Source organism: Ischnura elegans, chromosome 11 (genome assembly GCF_921293095.1).
Source record: "Ischnura elegans chromosome 11, ioIscEleg1.1, whole genome shotgun sequence".
Lineage (NCBI taxonomy): Eukaryota > Metazoa > Arthropoda > Insecta > Odonata > Coenagrionidae > Ischnura > Ischnura elegans.
The window spans coordinates 102,794,854-102,808,436 of record NC_060256.1 but is presented as its reverse complement, the minus strand read 5'-3'; the positions used below and the strand labels follow the sequence as shown (position 1 = coordinate 102,808,436).

Here is a 13,583-nt window from a genome sequence, read left to right as displayed (position 1 = left end):
CTTGCGAGAGAAAGTAATTTGACGTTCTGAACGTAGATTTATTATCTAGCATAAGTTGCACAATTTATGTAGCATTAAACATTGCACACATCCCGCATATATTTCCCTATAATGATGCCGTTTAAAAATATTGCGGGAGGTGTTAATCTCGTTCAAATTTCCCTCCCACTGGCGCAATAAAAAATACCGTAACACTATTTCCAAACTGCGGCGAAAGTGGCGCCGCGGCGCTCCATTTGTGGCAACACTTTTGAATCCGACTATTCATCTCGGAAGCTTTGGTTTGCCACAACCAGGGCCGGTTGGGATAATTTGAGGTCTCTCCACTGGTCCAGAGCTGGAACATTTTTCCTTTTCTAATTCCTTTTCCATTCTTTCAGAGATTAAAGTCGAAGGTGATTATGAAGGCATGCGGTTATAGTTCAACCCGGCCTAACGCACAGTCCCAATGCACGCTCAAGGAATCCCTTCCCTTAAGACGCCTTATACTTGGTGCCCAAAGGCTTAGCCAGGTATTGCGAGCCAAGATCCCATGACTAGCAACCAGGCTCTGCAACCCAGTATAAAGTAACGCAGTTTTGGTGTCCCAGAGTGGAGAGCATTGGTTAACCATAGAGAGGATTTCGCGTTCAAATCTCGTTTGAAGCAGAAATATCCCATGCACGCCAGTATGAAGAAGCAGAAGTAATGGAGTTAGCCACTTGAATGCGATTTCGCCTTTGACTCCTCCTTCAAATGAATGGCTCACTGAGGTCACCACTCACATCGCTGATCGCGGCGCGGTCCGCGGTCAGGGCTGTGAAATTTAGATTAGAAAAGATATAATCTCTGAAAAGAATATCTATGTAATGCTGTTCCTCACATGCGCCAACACTCAATTGTAAGAATTAAGGATACTCAAAGAATAAGGATACTCAAATGCCACACAATTTCGACTGGTTGTGAAACTCATTATTGTAGAAGCGGGAATCATCGGCTGCGGGAAAGATCTCCCGAAGAAATTATCACCATTTCCAAATGAACCATCAAAGTTGCACCAAACGCAGAGAGGTCAAACAGTCTATTTGCCTTATGCAGTAAGACCACCTATGAGACAAAATGCAGCTAATTCTATTGTCTATTGGGTGGTCTTACATGAAGACAAAGCTCCCCCCAGGATTTCATACAAATGATGCCCGATATTTTTAGCAATGACATAGCAATAAATATAACGGATTTCTCATAATCAATAATTTATCAATTCAACACTATAACAAACAAATAAAAAACTTAATTACATAACAATTCACAAAAAATATGAATGCAGCTGCATGGGAGGAAATGAGGTAACGCAAAAAATGGTATCAATGAAAAAATATAAACTTCAAAGTAATAACAAATATAATAAAAGACGCAAAATTCTCAAAGCATTAAAAACTTTGGGAAGCCAATAAGACGCCACATGAACATGATTTCAAGAATTTGGGCTTCGATGAGGCACAAGCATCAGTGTGAATCCCATGATGACATAACTTCGGTAATTTTGGAAGATAAATACGTTGCGCGACACTGCAGTCTCCACCATACAAATCTTGAAATTTCTCAGCGTAAAAAAATAATTTAATACAAAAAAATAAAAATAACAGTAACTGTACCCTTGGGTCTAATAAATATTTGGTAAAAATATCAAAAGCTAGCAACAAGTCTAGAAGTCTTGGAAGAGTTGGAGTTCAGTTTCGCTGGCGGGCGGCGCTGACTGCCAGTCGCTTTCCTCGTACTCATCGAAATTGGTGGCGTCGCCGGCGTAGGTCACCCGAGGCACGATCGGGGGCTGCAAAGAGAAAATTGCATTTGGCACTGAGAGGGACTGTTCCAGCAGCGGCATTCAGCAAATTCACAAGTTGGCGGATTAGAGGAGTTGTGAAAAATTTAGTGCAATTATTTCATCGGCCGAAATCAACAAAATAAATATCATATGAATTTAATCGTAATTCTCTGTTCAATTTGATACCAAACACCAAGGAAATCGGAGGGAATTTACCCATATGGTCAAAAACTCTTCGATACAATGAAACTCTGGCATCATCCAATTAGCAGAGCGAGAGGGCGAGGGAGAGGCAAGTTCATGTTCCCATATTCCCGTCCTCGTTTCCCATTGAAGCTGAAGCATTAATGAAAGAGGATTTGGCCCGTGAATCCAATCGGGAGGCTTTGAAAAAATTTTCATTACAGGAAATACTTTGAGGAGACATGGCTCTCTCCATAAAATGCTCCATTTGCTCTCAGACTAGAGCAGAAGTAGCAAATTCTCTCTTGAAAACCTCCAGCTGTGGGGAAACAAACGTCTTCGAGTGTACCACAGATTGTAGAAAAAACATCCTTGAGCGTTCGACCTCTTTCAACCTGTTCTCCTCCCTCTCACTTTCGGATCACCCAAACTCTTTTTCTTTTATGAGTGGGACAGCTGGTTCCCTTGAGGTACTACCATCCATGTCTGTAAAAAAAGTAAGATATCCTAGTTTGAGGAGCTCCAGCGTCTAAACGAAGCAATTGATTTCAATGCAACAAAATTCATACAAAAGAAAATGTATTTCCAAGTTGTATCGTGTACTTTAAAAAATCTTCGGCTCAATAGTTTTTCCTGTACTTCATTTTTTCTCAACAAAGTACCCGTTTTTTTGCGCGTAAAATCAAGTTGCCAAATCTTGAGCACTTGGTATTCCCGCAATTTTCGTTCTTTTACCTTAGAGCTTTGCGAAAGGGTTTAAAAGATTTAGGGGGTGAAAATTGAAAAAAAACTTTTAAAAAACATTAAAATGACCATTTTTCCTCGTTTTTTTTATGACATAAGATATAGTAGTTTTTAAGGGATGAATACACTGTTCACCCCCCATATTTTGTAAAGGATTGATATAACAAAGTATACGAGGGGGAGTGATACCACTCGTATACCCCCTCCCCCTCTAGTGGTATAAACATCTGCCAACAAAATCTGAACACAAATCAGATGTCAAAATATTATTGTAACAACGTTTGGGGGCTCATGATTTGACTTCGCTGTCTTCCTAACTTTTAAAGTAAGAGCTGAGACCTTTCCATTAAATACATTGGAAAACTTTGGGAAATACATTGGGAAAAATTGGGAAGTACACTGTAAAAGTTATTCACCACATGTTTTGACACCCTTGGACACGTTTTAACGTGTCTTCATGTGTCTTGGCAGTCGCACTTGATGATTTTCATCTATTAAATAAACCAGTGGTCTATTCAGTACGTCACACTCTTTCCTGCGTGTCAGGTTATAATATTCCAAGTTCTTTCTTTATTTTTCTAGCGTGTGTTCAATTCAGCGTGTTATTTTGCGAGCGATAAAGTGTTTTCTCGCAATCATTCAGCGATCCTGCAAAAATCATCCCAATTCATTTTATAACACCTGTGGAGATTTTGTGTTTAACGACCAAAGGAAAGCACTGACTGCAATTGTGCGAAAATCTCATTAAGTTTATTTCGGGTGTAAAATTAGTGACCAAGACAAATCGTGGGCCCCTAAATTCTGTTGCAGTGGTTGTCATAGAAGTCTTTGTGAATGGCTAAACTGGGGAAATCGTTCCCTAAATTTCGGAGTGCCAATGGTTTGAGTTGAACCCACTTGCCATTTAACGAATTGTTATTTTTGCGAAACCGGCGCTAGGGGTTAATAAAAAAACAATCTTGAAGTGATTTATCTGAATTTACCGTCAGCAATTCGCCCGGTGAAGCATGCTGATTCTATTCCTATCCCTAAAGCTCAAGCTACTAGCACCCATGATGATTCTGATGTCTTAGTGAACGAAACTACACTGGAAGTGGAAGCAGGTCCTAGCCATGGAGATTAATATTACAGCCCTGATGCAGAAGAACCCCAGACAAAGGGTATCTCATCCCATAACACGAGGACCTAAGTGATCTAATACAAGATTTAGACTTAGCCAATGGTAAAGCACAACTTCTAGGCTCGCATTTGCAGCAGTGGAATCTTTTGGCCGATAGTGTGAATGTTTCCTACTACAGAGGCAGACAGTCAACCCTCACTCAATTTTTTTCAACGGATGATGAAAATGATGATATGATTTTCTGCACTGATATTGAAGGACTGATGAGGGAATTAGTGATTAAGAATGATCCAGACCAATGGACGCTATTCGTCGACTCGATGAAGACAAGTTTAATGGTTGTTTTACTGAACAACCCCCACGGTTCCTTCGGTTCCTGCTGGACATGCCACAGTTTCAAAGGAAACCCATATTCCAGATTTTTGTGGTAGCTCTTTATACCACCACCTAAGCCCCCTGCTATACCACTCACATACCCCCCTTCCCCTCTTATATTTTATGTCATATTAGTCCTTTCCAAAATAGGGGTGAACAGTGTATTCATCCCTTAAAAACTTTTCCATTAGCTACCATATCATATGTCATAAAAAACGAAGAAAAATGGTTATTTTAATGTTTTTTTAGTTTTTTTTTCAATTTTCACCCCCTAATTCTTTTCAAACCCAGTGAAGTTTGTCTCTCTCTTGACCCTGATAACCATAAAACGTCAGTTTTTTTCAATCAGAAGCAGATAACATTAGTAAAAGTCCCTTAAAAAGCGATAAGTTTTGATAAAGTGGTGTTTTCCCCAATTTAGGGGTTGCGTGTAAATGGAGGATGATAGAAAAAAAACGGAGGTCATTTTCGGATTCAGCGACCCAAAATTAGCCAGAAACACCCTAAATTGTAGCCAGGAATTTTTTGAACAATTTTTTTGCAGAACAGTGTTATTGGCAGTTTGCCGAATACAAATTGTTTATACCACTAAAATTAACGGAGTTGTTGTAAACAACGCAAACCTGTGCTAACTTCGAAACCAGTGGGTCAATTGAAAATTGATTGGTACTGTTGTCTTCCGTAGAATGTTACTAATGCAAGTACATATAAAATGTGTATTAAATAACAATAGTAGCGTCAATACCACTTATTAAAGATCGAGATGTTTCTATGCACATACCGGCAGCTCAGTCGTGGGACAACCAGACAGTCGACAACCGGGCGACAAAGACGACAACCAGAGCTCAAAACAAAAATAAAAATCAAATGATATTGAAAATACTGCTAACATTTACGAGTATGATCCACGTATATGCATTACTAACATTCTACGGAAGACAACTGAACCAATCAATTTTCAAATGACCCACTGGTTTCGAAGTTAGCAGAGGTTTGCGTTGTTTGAACTGTATTTAACTGATCCCATGTAGTTCGTCAGAATGCGAACGAAGTTTTAGTCTCATGAACCAGATAATGACTATTTGCGATCTAGACTCTTAAACAGAGTTAGACTCTTAAAGAGTGTTTTCAATTGTAAATGACTTATGGACGGAAAAAAATCTCAAGTAAAGTAGAAACAGTGAAAGATTTGTTGCTAGTAAAATGTAACTTGCAAATGCCATGTGAGAAATTTTATGAAATGATTATCCAGAGACCACCTTTGTTAAGAGCAATTCACTCCTCACAAAAGTACAAATGGTTTAAGAGTTTAAAAATGTCACCTTTGTAAAATGTTTTACTTCAGCGAATAAACTAATGTGTGGTGCATTATCCAGTATTGGTATCCTTGTAACAATGAAAATATCTTGTCAATTTATAACTCTGATTGTAAACTTGTTAAACTGTACAGTATTAAACATAAAAATAAGTTTATGAGTAAAATATACAGATTTAAAAAAAAAATAATTATGCTACTAATGGTGCTAGTGAGCTGTCTTCCTGTCTCTACCCTGATACTGAATCGAAAGAATACCGGAGGGGGAAAAACTGGTATCCGACATTTACGACTTTAGTGTCTTTTTGTAATTTCTACATGTAGTCAACCGTAAACAACACAAAAAAGTAAATATTTGAGTCTCCCATGGTTAAATCACCTGACCATTTTAAAGGGCATTTCTTAAAATTTAAATACCCCACCCCAAAAATTTCGCGCGCGAAAATGCTTCGGTGCGCTCTGCGTCCCGCTTCGTCCCTTCCAAGATATGCTCACTTCATCTAATGCCTTCAACCGCTCTCCGCCACCACTCTTGATTCCAGAATCAATTTGACAAGTTTGTATAGCTCACGGCTCTGCCACTTCTATGGCGTTCGGCGCTACCATCGAATAAGAGCGGGAAAAAGAGACTCCTCCCTAAATGAATTGGAGTGCATGGCGTCCAATCCGCGAATCTCACTTCCAACGGACTGACGTCATGCGCCAAGTGGTTGTCCGTTCCATTCGGTGGAGGAGACAGCAGGGCTTTCACCCACATTCCCCACTAACACTTCACCAAGTAATGATCGAGTTCCTAATTTCATCTACATACGATTGGAAGCCACATTGGCCATATCCAAGGCATTCAAGGAAGAAAGCCATTTTCATACTCTGTACGCCACATCCTATTAGTTGAATCGACAAAAAAATATGGCCATACAAAATTTGAATAAAAAAGCTGGCAAATCAAAGCTGGTTGCGAATTGTTGGGTGCAGACGTTGAAGTCACCTGTTACATTTTTAAAGTTCACAGCTCAGCTCTGTACATTCTAATGGCATACCAACCTTCAGCCTTCTGAGGATGACATCATGCCAGTCCACTCCTTTGAACCACCTGTGCCTCTTCACATCTTCTGCACCGTTCTGAAAAACAAAGAAGATCATTCGTCCGTCAAAGGATTGCTCAAAACTGCAAATGTCCTCTCTCTTCACCCCATCCCACTGCCCTTGAGTTTACATTGGAGGGCGGACACGCACATTTCATCACTATGGGGGCGAGGCCGTTCCAGTTCACATTTTTTTAGGTTTAATTTTTTTTATGTGCGTACATATTGTGTTTCCCAACGTCAATTTATTCACACACACACACACACACACACACTTTAGACTTCGCGGAGAGCGGACGTGTTTTTGCTGAGCTCCTCGCCGTTGCTGGTCTGTTTTCTACAGAGGTCTTTTTCGCCGATTCCTGCGGTGAGATCTCTCCATACTACCATTTAGTTAACCTGCCTTCCTATTTCTTATTTGTGTTAACTTTTATTTTTGCCCCTATTTTTGATTTATTTATTTTTTGTTATTTTCTTGGTCAGTTGAATACCGTTTTGTCTTGTTTGTACGCACGTGGTCTAAACCCTCACCCCCTTGGTGATTCTCACCCCCTTGGCCGCCGGCGTCACCGATGGCCTTGGAGGTGCGTGTGGGGGGCTTTCCCCTCCCCACCGCCCTCCACCCTCATCCCCTCATTCTCGCGAACTTGCGGAAGGATCCCCAAGTACTTCACTTTCACTTTCTCGTGCGTTGTCTTTCGAACATTTAAATAAGGTGAATTCTAATGAAGCTGTCTCTGACTATTCTGAAAAACCAACTATTCTCAGAAGAGTAGCTGGTAATTTAAAATTGACCCCTGCCGGTGAGCACTCTCGTGATGTTCGTTCAAGTGCAGAGCGCCGTCCACGTTGTCTAACTAGCTATGCCTCTGTTGCCAATGGCAATGCCAACTTGGCAATGACTTCCAATTACCCAGCCGAACCAAATCCTCTGCTTTCATCCAACCATTCGAGGCGTCCTCAATCGAGCTATGCGCTACCGCCACGAAAAATCACACCTTTGGCTAATACTCCCTCCAAGAAAACAGGAATAATTTTTCAGTGCATCCCAAATACCAATTTGCATGACTATGTATATGCAGTTGGTGATTTAATTGGCGGTGGCATGAATATTTCTCATGCGTCAAAAAATTCTCATGATCGAGTCGCTATATATTTCAAAAAAGAGGACGAATTAAATAAATTCATGGATGAGTTCGGTGGAATTTCTTCGCAAGATCGTTTCATTGGAGCTCGAACGATGGTGACTAGGGTGGAAAAATTAGTGATACCTAACGTGCCGCGAGAAGTACCTGATGCTGAGCTAATTGACATTGCTCAGCAAGCAGTCACTGTTTGCGGAGAAATGAAAAAATACACTATAGGCGCAAAGAGAGATGGATATGAACACATTATATCCTTTAGAAGAGCGGTAACAGTAATGAGAAGACAAAATGCAATACTACCAGACTCAGTTCTTTTGGACATAAATGGCTCATTTCAGAGAATTTATCTTACCTTTGAAGAACCAAAATGCTACAAGTGCAAGGAGGAAGGACACGTTGCAAGATTTTGCCCGCAAGAGCATTGTAAAGAGGCTCAACTAAGAAATGCCTCTGATGAAGGCCTTGTTGATTGCTCCAACGTCACTGAAAATAATATTACCTCTGAGCCAAGTAAGGATTTGAATGATTTGGCCCCTACTCCACAGCCCCTCAACGCTTCAGCAGAAGGTGAATCGACCGCTCAACCTGCCCCCACCCTCTTCCTTCTCAATCCATCGATACCGATGACTCGACTTTAAGTCGTGCTGATCCTCAACTGACCGCAGTCGATCCCGGTCCGTCAAATTCCGCTTCGGACCCGCCTCCACCTCCTACTTCCCCACACCCCATGACTCTCTACGCAAGCGGCTCACCGTTAAAGCGGAATGACGACATAGCATCAACATCGAGTTCTTTTCATCAACTCGATACGGACACTCTCTTTTTCGACGACACATCAGACGATCAATCAATACCCTTCCGGCCACCAAAAAGGCCGCAGTCTGATGAAATGTCTCCATCGACTCCAGCCTAGAAGAAGAAAACTTCCAAGGAAGGAGGAGGCGAGAGAAAATTAAGCAATTACCATCTTGATGATCTAGACAAAGCCACAATTGAAATTATCGCACGCGAAAATCCTGCATTTGAGGCAAACACGCTTATTTCTCTTCTTGAAGAGACACATAACCGAAACGTGGCGAAGCAAGTGACGATAGCAAAGAGATATACAAAAGACTTAGATGCTCTGTGTGAAACGCTCGGAGGCATAAAACCGCATGTGACCGAGAAACTACGAGCTCGAATACAACGTCTAATTTTGCACCTGGAAAAATAGTCGGTCACCTATCTCTGACTTCTTTCTTCTTACTTTTTTTGCATCGATACTTTAGTTATTCTCTTCGTTCCTTCATCACCTTATTGACCTGATTGCAGCTCCTAGAAACTATCTCTCTCTTATTCTCAAGATGAAAAAAATAACGATTATCACTCTTAATGTTAAATCAGTACGGAGCCTTCCCAAGTGGGCACAACTAATGGCCTATGTCACTAAGGCAAAGCCAGACATAATACTGCTTCAAGAGATGAATACTGATTCAATTCCTATGCCTGGTCTCCCAGGCTACCAAATATATCTTTGCCCACCCACCACACCGCAAACAGGAACGGCCATCGCAGTCAGAGACATCCTGGCGGATTACGTTTCAATACACGACATAATTTTCCCAGGACATGCAAATGCAATTGACATCTCTCTCAATAACAAAACCGCTGCTGTTTTAAAAATTATTTGCTTTTACGGGCCTAGAAATGCCAATGTAGCCCTCCAAGTAGTAGACTTGTTACAGGACTATTTGGAGAGCCTTCCGTCCGCTATTTCTCCTATAATTGTATCGGGCGGAGACTACAACACCACCCTGCACCCCGAAGAAGACAGATCCGGTCATGTGGAGAGGCATCCACAGTATGCGCGGGCGCTCAGTAGTGTAGTGGACAGCAGCGCCCTCGTGGATGCGTGGCGCCTACTGAACCCCAACGAACGAGGACACACCTTCTTTACTCCTAGATCGTCAGCTCGCCTCGATCGTTTCTACGTATCTGCTGACCATGCCTCTACCATAAATTGCATGGCTATTTGTGATAGCTTCTCTGATCACAAGGGGCTTATGATGCAGATCGAAGTGCAAGGAAAAGTCCCGGCGTGTCCATATTGGCGTTTTGACAACTCTATGCTGGAAGATGAGCAATTCGGGGAATCAATGAAAGCTCTAATAGAAACCGTAACTGCGGAAAATAACGGCGCGTCCGCCAAGTGGGAGGCTTTAAAACGGGAAGCCAAAGAATTCTCCGTTGGATACAAGAAATGGCAGAGGGAAGTAAATAAAACGCCTTCCATCACTGAAAATAGAGATTTCCTGGCGGAAAAATTAATGGAAAAACTAGGATGGGACGTTTTGACTGACTCCAATGGCAGTGCCACCAACCATCTTGGCAGATGGGCGTTAAAGTCTCGGCACAAAACTTTGAAGAGGCTTAAGGTCAACGGTAAGGAAATCGCTGACACGGATACTCTTAAGAAATTTCCTTAAAACATATTTCTCCGGAATTCATCAATGCGACCAAAACCTTTCATCTGGAATGCGACTCCGAAATCTAAAGACCCTAAAAGAAGATGAAATCGAATATCTGGACACCCCCTTCCAAATAAATGATTTTACCACTGCACTCGCAAGCCTTAGCAGAAGGAAAGCTTCCGGCTTGGATGGTTTAACAACCGAGTTCTACCTTAAATACTGGCCTGAACTGAAGCAAGCCTTCTTCAATATGACAACTAAAGCCTTCGTCGATGGACATTTACCCAGGACAACCGCCACTTCAGTTATTTCTTTGCTAAGTAAAGGAGGAGACAACCTTGACATTAAAAACTGGAGACCTATCTCCCTATTAAATGCCGCCTATAAAATCATCTCTAAAGCCATATCCATGAAGTTATCTACGGTGTTAACTACCATAATATCCCCTGAACAGACCTACTGCGTACCCGGACGGTCCATTTTTTACTCTTTCTCCCTTTTGCGAGATGTGATACGGTGGAAGAATAACGAGAAAGGAAATCTAGCTGTCCTCGCACTCGACCAGAGCAAAGCCTTTGGTCGCGTGAATCACTCTTTCCTCTTCAGTGTGATGACGGATATGGGATTCAGTGATGCCTTTATTAACAGCATAAAAACACTATATAGCGAGGCCAAATGCATGGTGAGAGTAGAAGAAACACTTACTGCCCCATTTCCATTTCAGAAGGGAATCAGGCAAGGCTGCCCTCTTTCTGGGCAGCTTTACTCTATATCACTGGAACCGTTCCTCGCCCTACTGATGGTTTCTCTTAAAGGAATATCTCTGCCTGGAACTGCTGGCAAAAGGCTGGTAGTTAGTGCTTATGCAGACGACGTGAACGTCTTCATCACGGACGACTCTGATTTCCAAAAATTAGATAACTGTTTCCAAGACTATTCGAGAGCATCAGGGGCCTTATTAAATACCGAGAAGAGCAATGGTTTATGGGTTGGCAGGTGGAAGGGTAGAACTGACCAACCTCTGAACTTCCAGTGAACCAGTGAGGGAGGAAAATTTCTGGGCATCTGGCTGGGTAATGACGAGGATTCAGAGTCCCGGCATACCTCACAGCAGCTTATGAAAAGAGCAATAGATGCCATTCGTAACTGGAAGCCGAAAGTCGCCCCACTATGCCTAAGGAGTCGCGTTCTGGCAGTGAACAAATTCATCGCCCCCAAACTGTGGCATGTCCTACAGTGCCACTCGCCACATCCTTCTCTTGCAAAGCGCATACAGTCTCTCTTCGTGGATTTCGTTTGGGGTGAAGGAAATCACTGGGTAAAATCAGATGCCCTAAAAGCTCCCATTGTCGAGGGCGGCCTGGGACTGATTGATGTATGGGCGAGAACATTATCGTTCAGAATGCTGTTTTTGCAGCGGCTGTTACAAGCACCACTCGATTCCCCATGGCGAATAGTTGCCCAAGAAAGACTCAAAACCTGCAAAAATGGACGCAACCTCGTCGACATACTAACGAATCCTGAAGGTTTTAAGAACTGCATCTCGCTTGACAACTTCTACAAAACGCTGACAAAATCTGCATCAATCTTCAAGCTGCTTCCCGCTTCGCCCGCAAGTGTATCACCATCCGTCTCACGTTTACCGACCGCTCTTTGTTTTTACAGCACAAGGAAGACTCGCCAGATATGCCTCCCCATAGCTAAGAGAGAGATGTATCATGAAGCAATGTACCTCTTACATGGCAAAGGCTGGCCGCTTAAAGGTCCCTACCACGATGAGGTGAACTGGCCTGCTATTCGGCTCTCCCCAATTCGGGGAAAAGACGTTGACAACGCCTGGCGCCTTGCCCACGATAGGTGGGCAGATTGTCGTTTCTTGTTTAATGCCGGCTTGCGCCCAAATAAGATGTGTCCCTGGTGCACCGATGATGAAGGAGACGCATGGCATCTCTGCATTACATGCAGGAGAGTGAAAGGTGTTTGGAGAACCGTAACATCAGCAATTAAAAAAACTGTTGGACAGAGACAAACTGTATCTGTATGAGATATACAGTGGCCTTCCTCTCAAGCGTCATGACAATGTTGGTCTTCGTCTGTCCAACTTCTTACTTACAACAGCTAAGAAGAGCACAATTTATGATGAATTAACGCTGTTTTTTTAAATAAAATTGCAGATGTCCAATATGCCGACAAATTCAAAAAAAGACTGAATTCGATTATAACGAGTTCGAGAAAATATCACACCATTCACAATTCAGTCGATAAATTTAGGAAGTTTTGGTGCTATAAAAGAGTAATCTGTCATAGTGAAGACGGTAATTTAGTTTTTATCTAATATTTTAATGAAAACACACACGCACACACTGAACCAGTCTTTCTCAACCGTCTTCACCTATCCTTGCTAAATTTTATTTATTTATTTTACCTCTTTGTTAATTTAATACCTTATTTATGCCTCTTTTTTTTCATTCGTTCCTGTCCCCTTTCCCCAAACCGCCTCACCTTTCCATTCACCATGGTTGTGGACCTTTGCGACCATTCCTCATCACACCTTGAATTCGTACTCATTGCTGTGCCTTTATGTCTCCCTTAGGACTGAGTGTGCAACCACTCTATTGCACCTTATTCTAAGGGCGGGGATTGCAGACGAAACAGGAAATGGAATGTGATCGCGTTCAGAGGTGAAGGGCTCGAGAATCTGCCACTGCTTCGTCGAGGAGCGGCGCTTCTTAATGGCGGACATTGGTTGGACATTGGACATGACTGATATTGGAAATGCGAGGGAGCGAAGATTGCGAGCAGGGGTCCCAACCCCCTGGGAGCAAACAATCCCTCGCATAACCGCCATTTAAACTTCGAACGGAAAAAATATGTAAAACTCTACCTACTTCTTGTAATTATTTTTTTGTTTTACCGAAAAAATAAATAATAATAAAAACACACACACACACAACATGCCCACAATTAAAGCAATTATTTCTTCGTATAATCCTCCACAGAATTCCCTCGCTCTTCCTTTCCCTTCCAGACCTCACTCCACCGCTGCTTTTCCTCTTAACTGAACTCATTTCCGAATAACATTGATCCGTTTTTTCTGCACTTAAACTCATTTATGAATTTCACCATGTCCCATTCCCCTGTAAAAAATAAACCTCTTTTTCTACCTCCCTTTCCACGTGCCTTTTATTTGCGTTGTTTACTATTTTTACCCATCGTTTTGAAAGATTGCTTGCGTTCACATTTCATGTTGATTACAGCGTCACTGTCACTTAAACTTATAACTTAAAGAAATAAATAAATAAATACAACGGCCTCGGGCAGCCTAGGACTGAACAATTGGTATTAATATGGGTATGAGTCAT

At 42.0% G+C, this 13,583-nt stretch overlaps 1 protein-coding gene across 1 annotated transcript in view; it reads right to left on the bottom strand.

The window, feature by feature from the left end:
- Nucleotides 1-1,362: 1,362 nt before the first annotated feature.
- Nucleotides 1,363-13,583, bottom strand: part of LOC124167743 (cAMP-dependent protein kinase catalytic subunit 3) — a 207,439-nt gene continuing 195,218 nt past the window's right edge. The window contains exons 7-8 of the mRNA XM_046545755.1: nt 6,586-6,663; nt 1,363-1,810 (exon numbers count right to left, since the gene is read on the bottom strand). Coding sequence (XP_046401711.1) covers nt 1,685-1,810; nt 6,586-6,663 — 204 coding nt within the window. The 3' untranslated portion in view covers nt 1,363-1,684. The remainder of the gene's footprint in view (nt 1,811-6,585; nt 6,664-13,583) is intronic.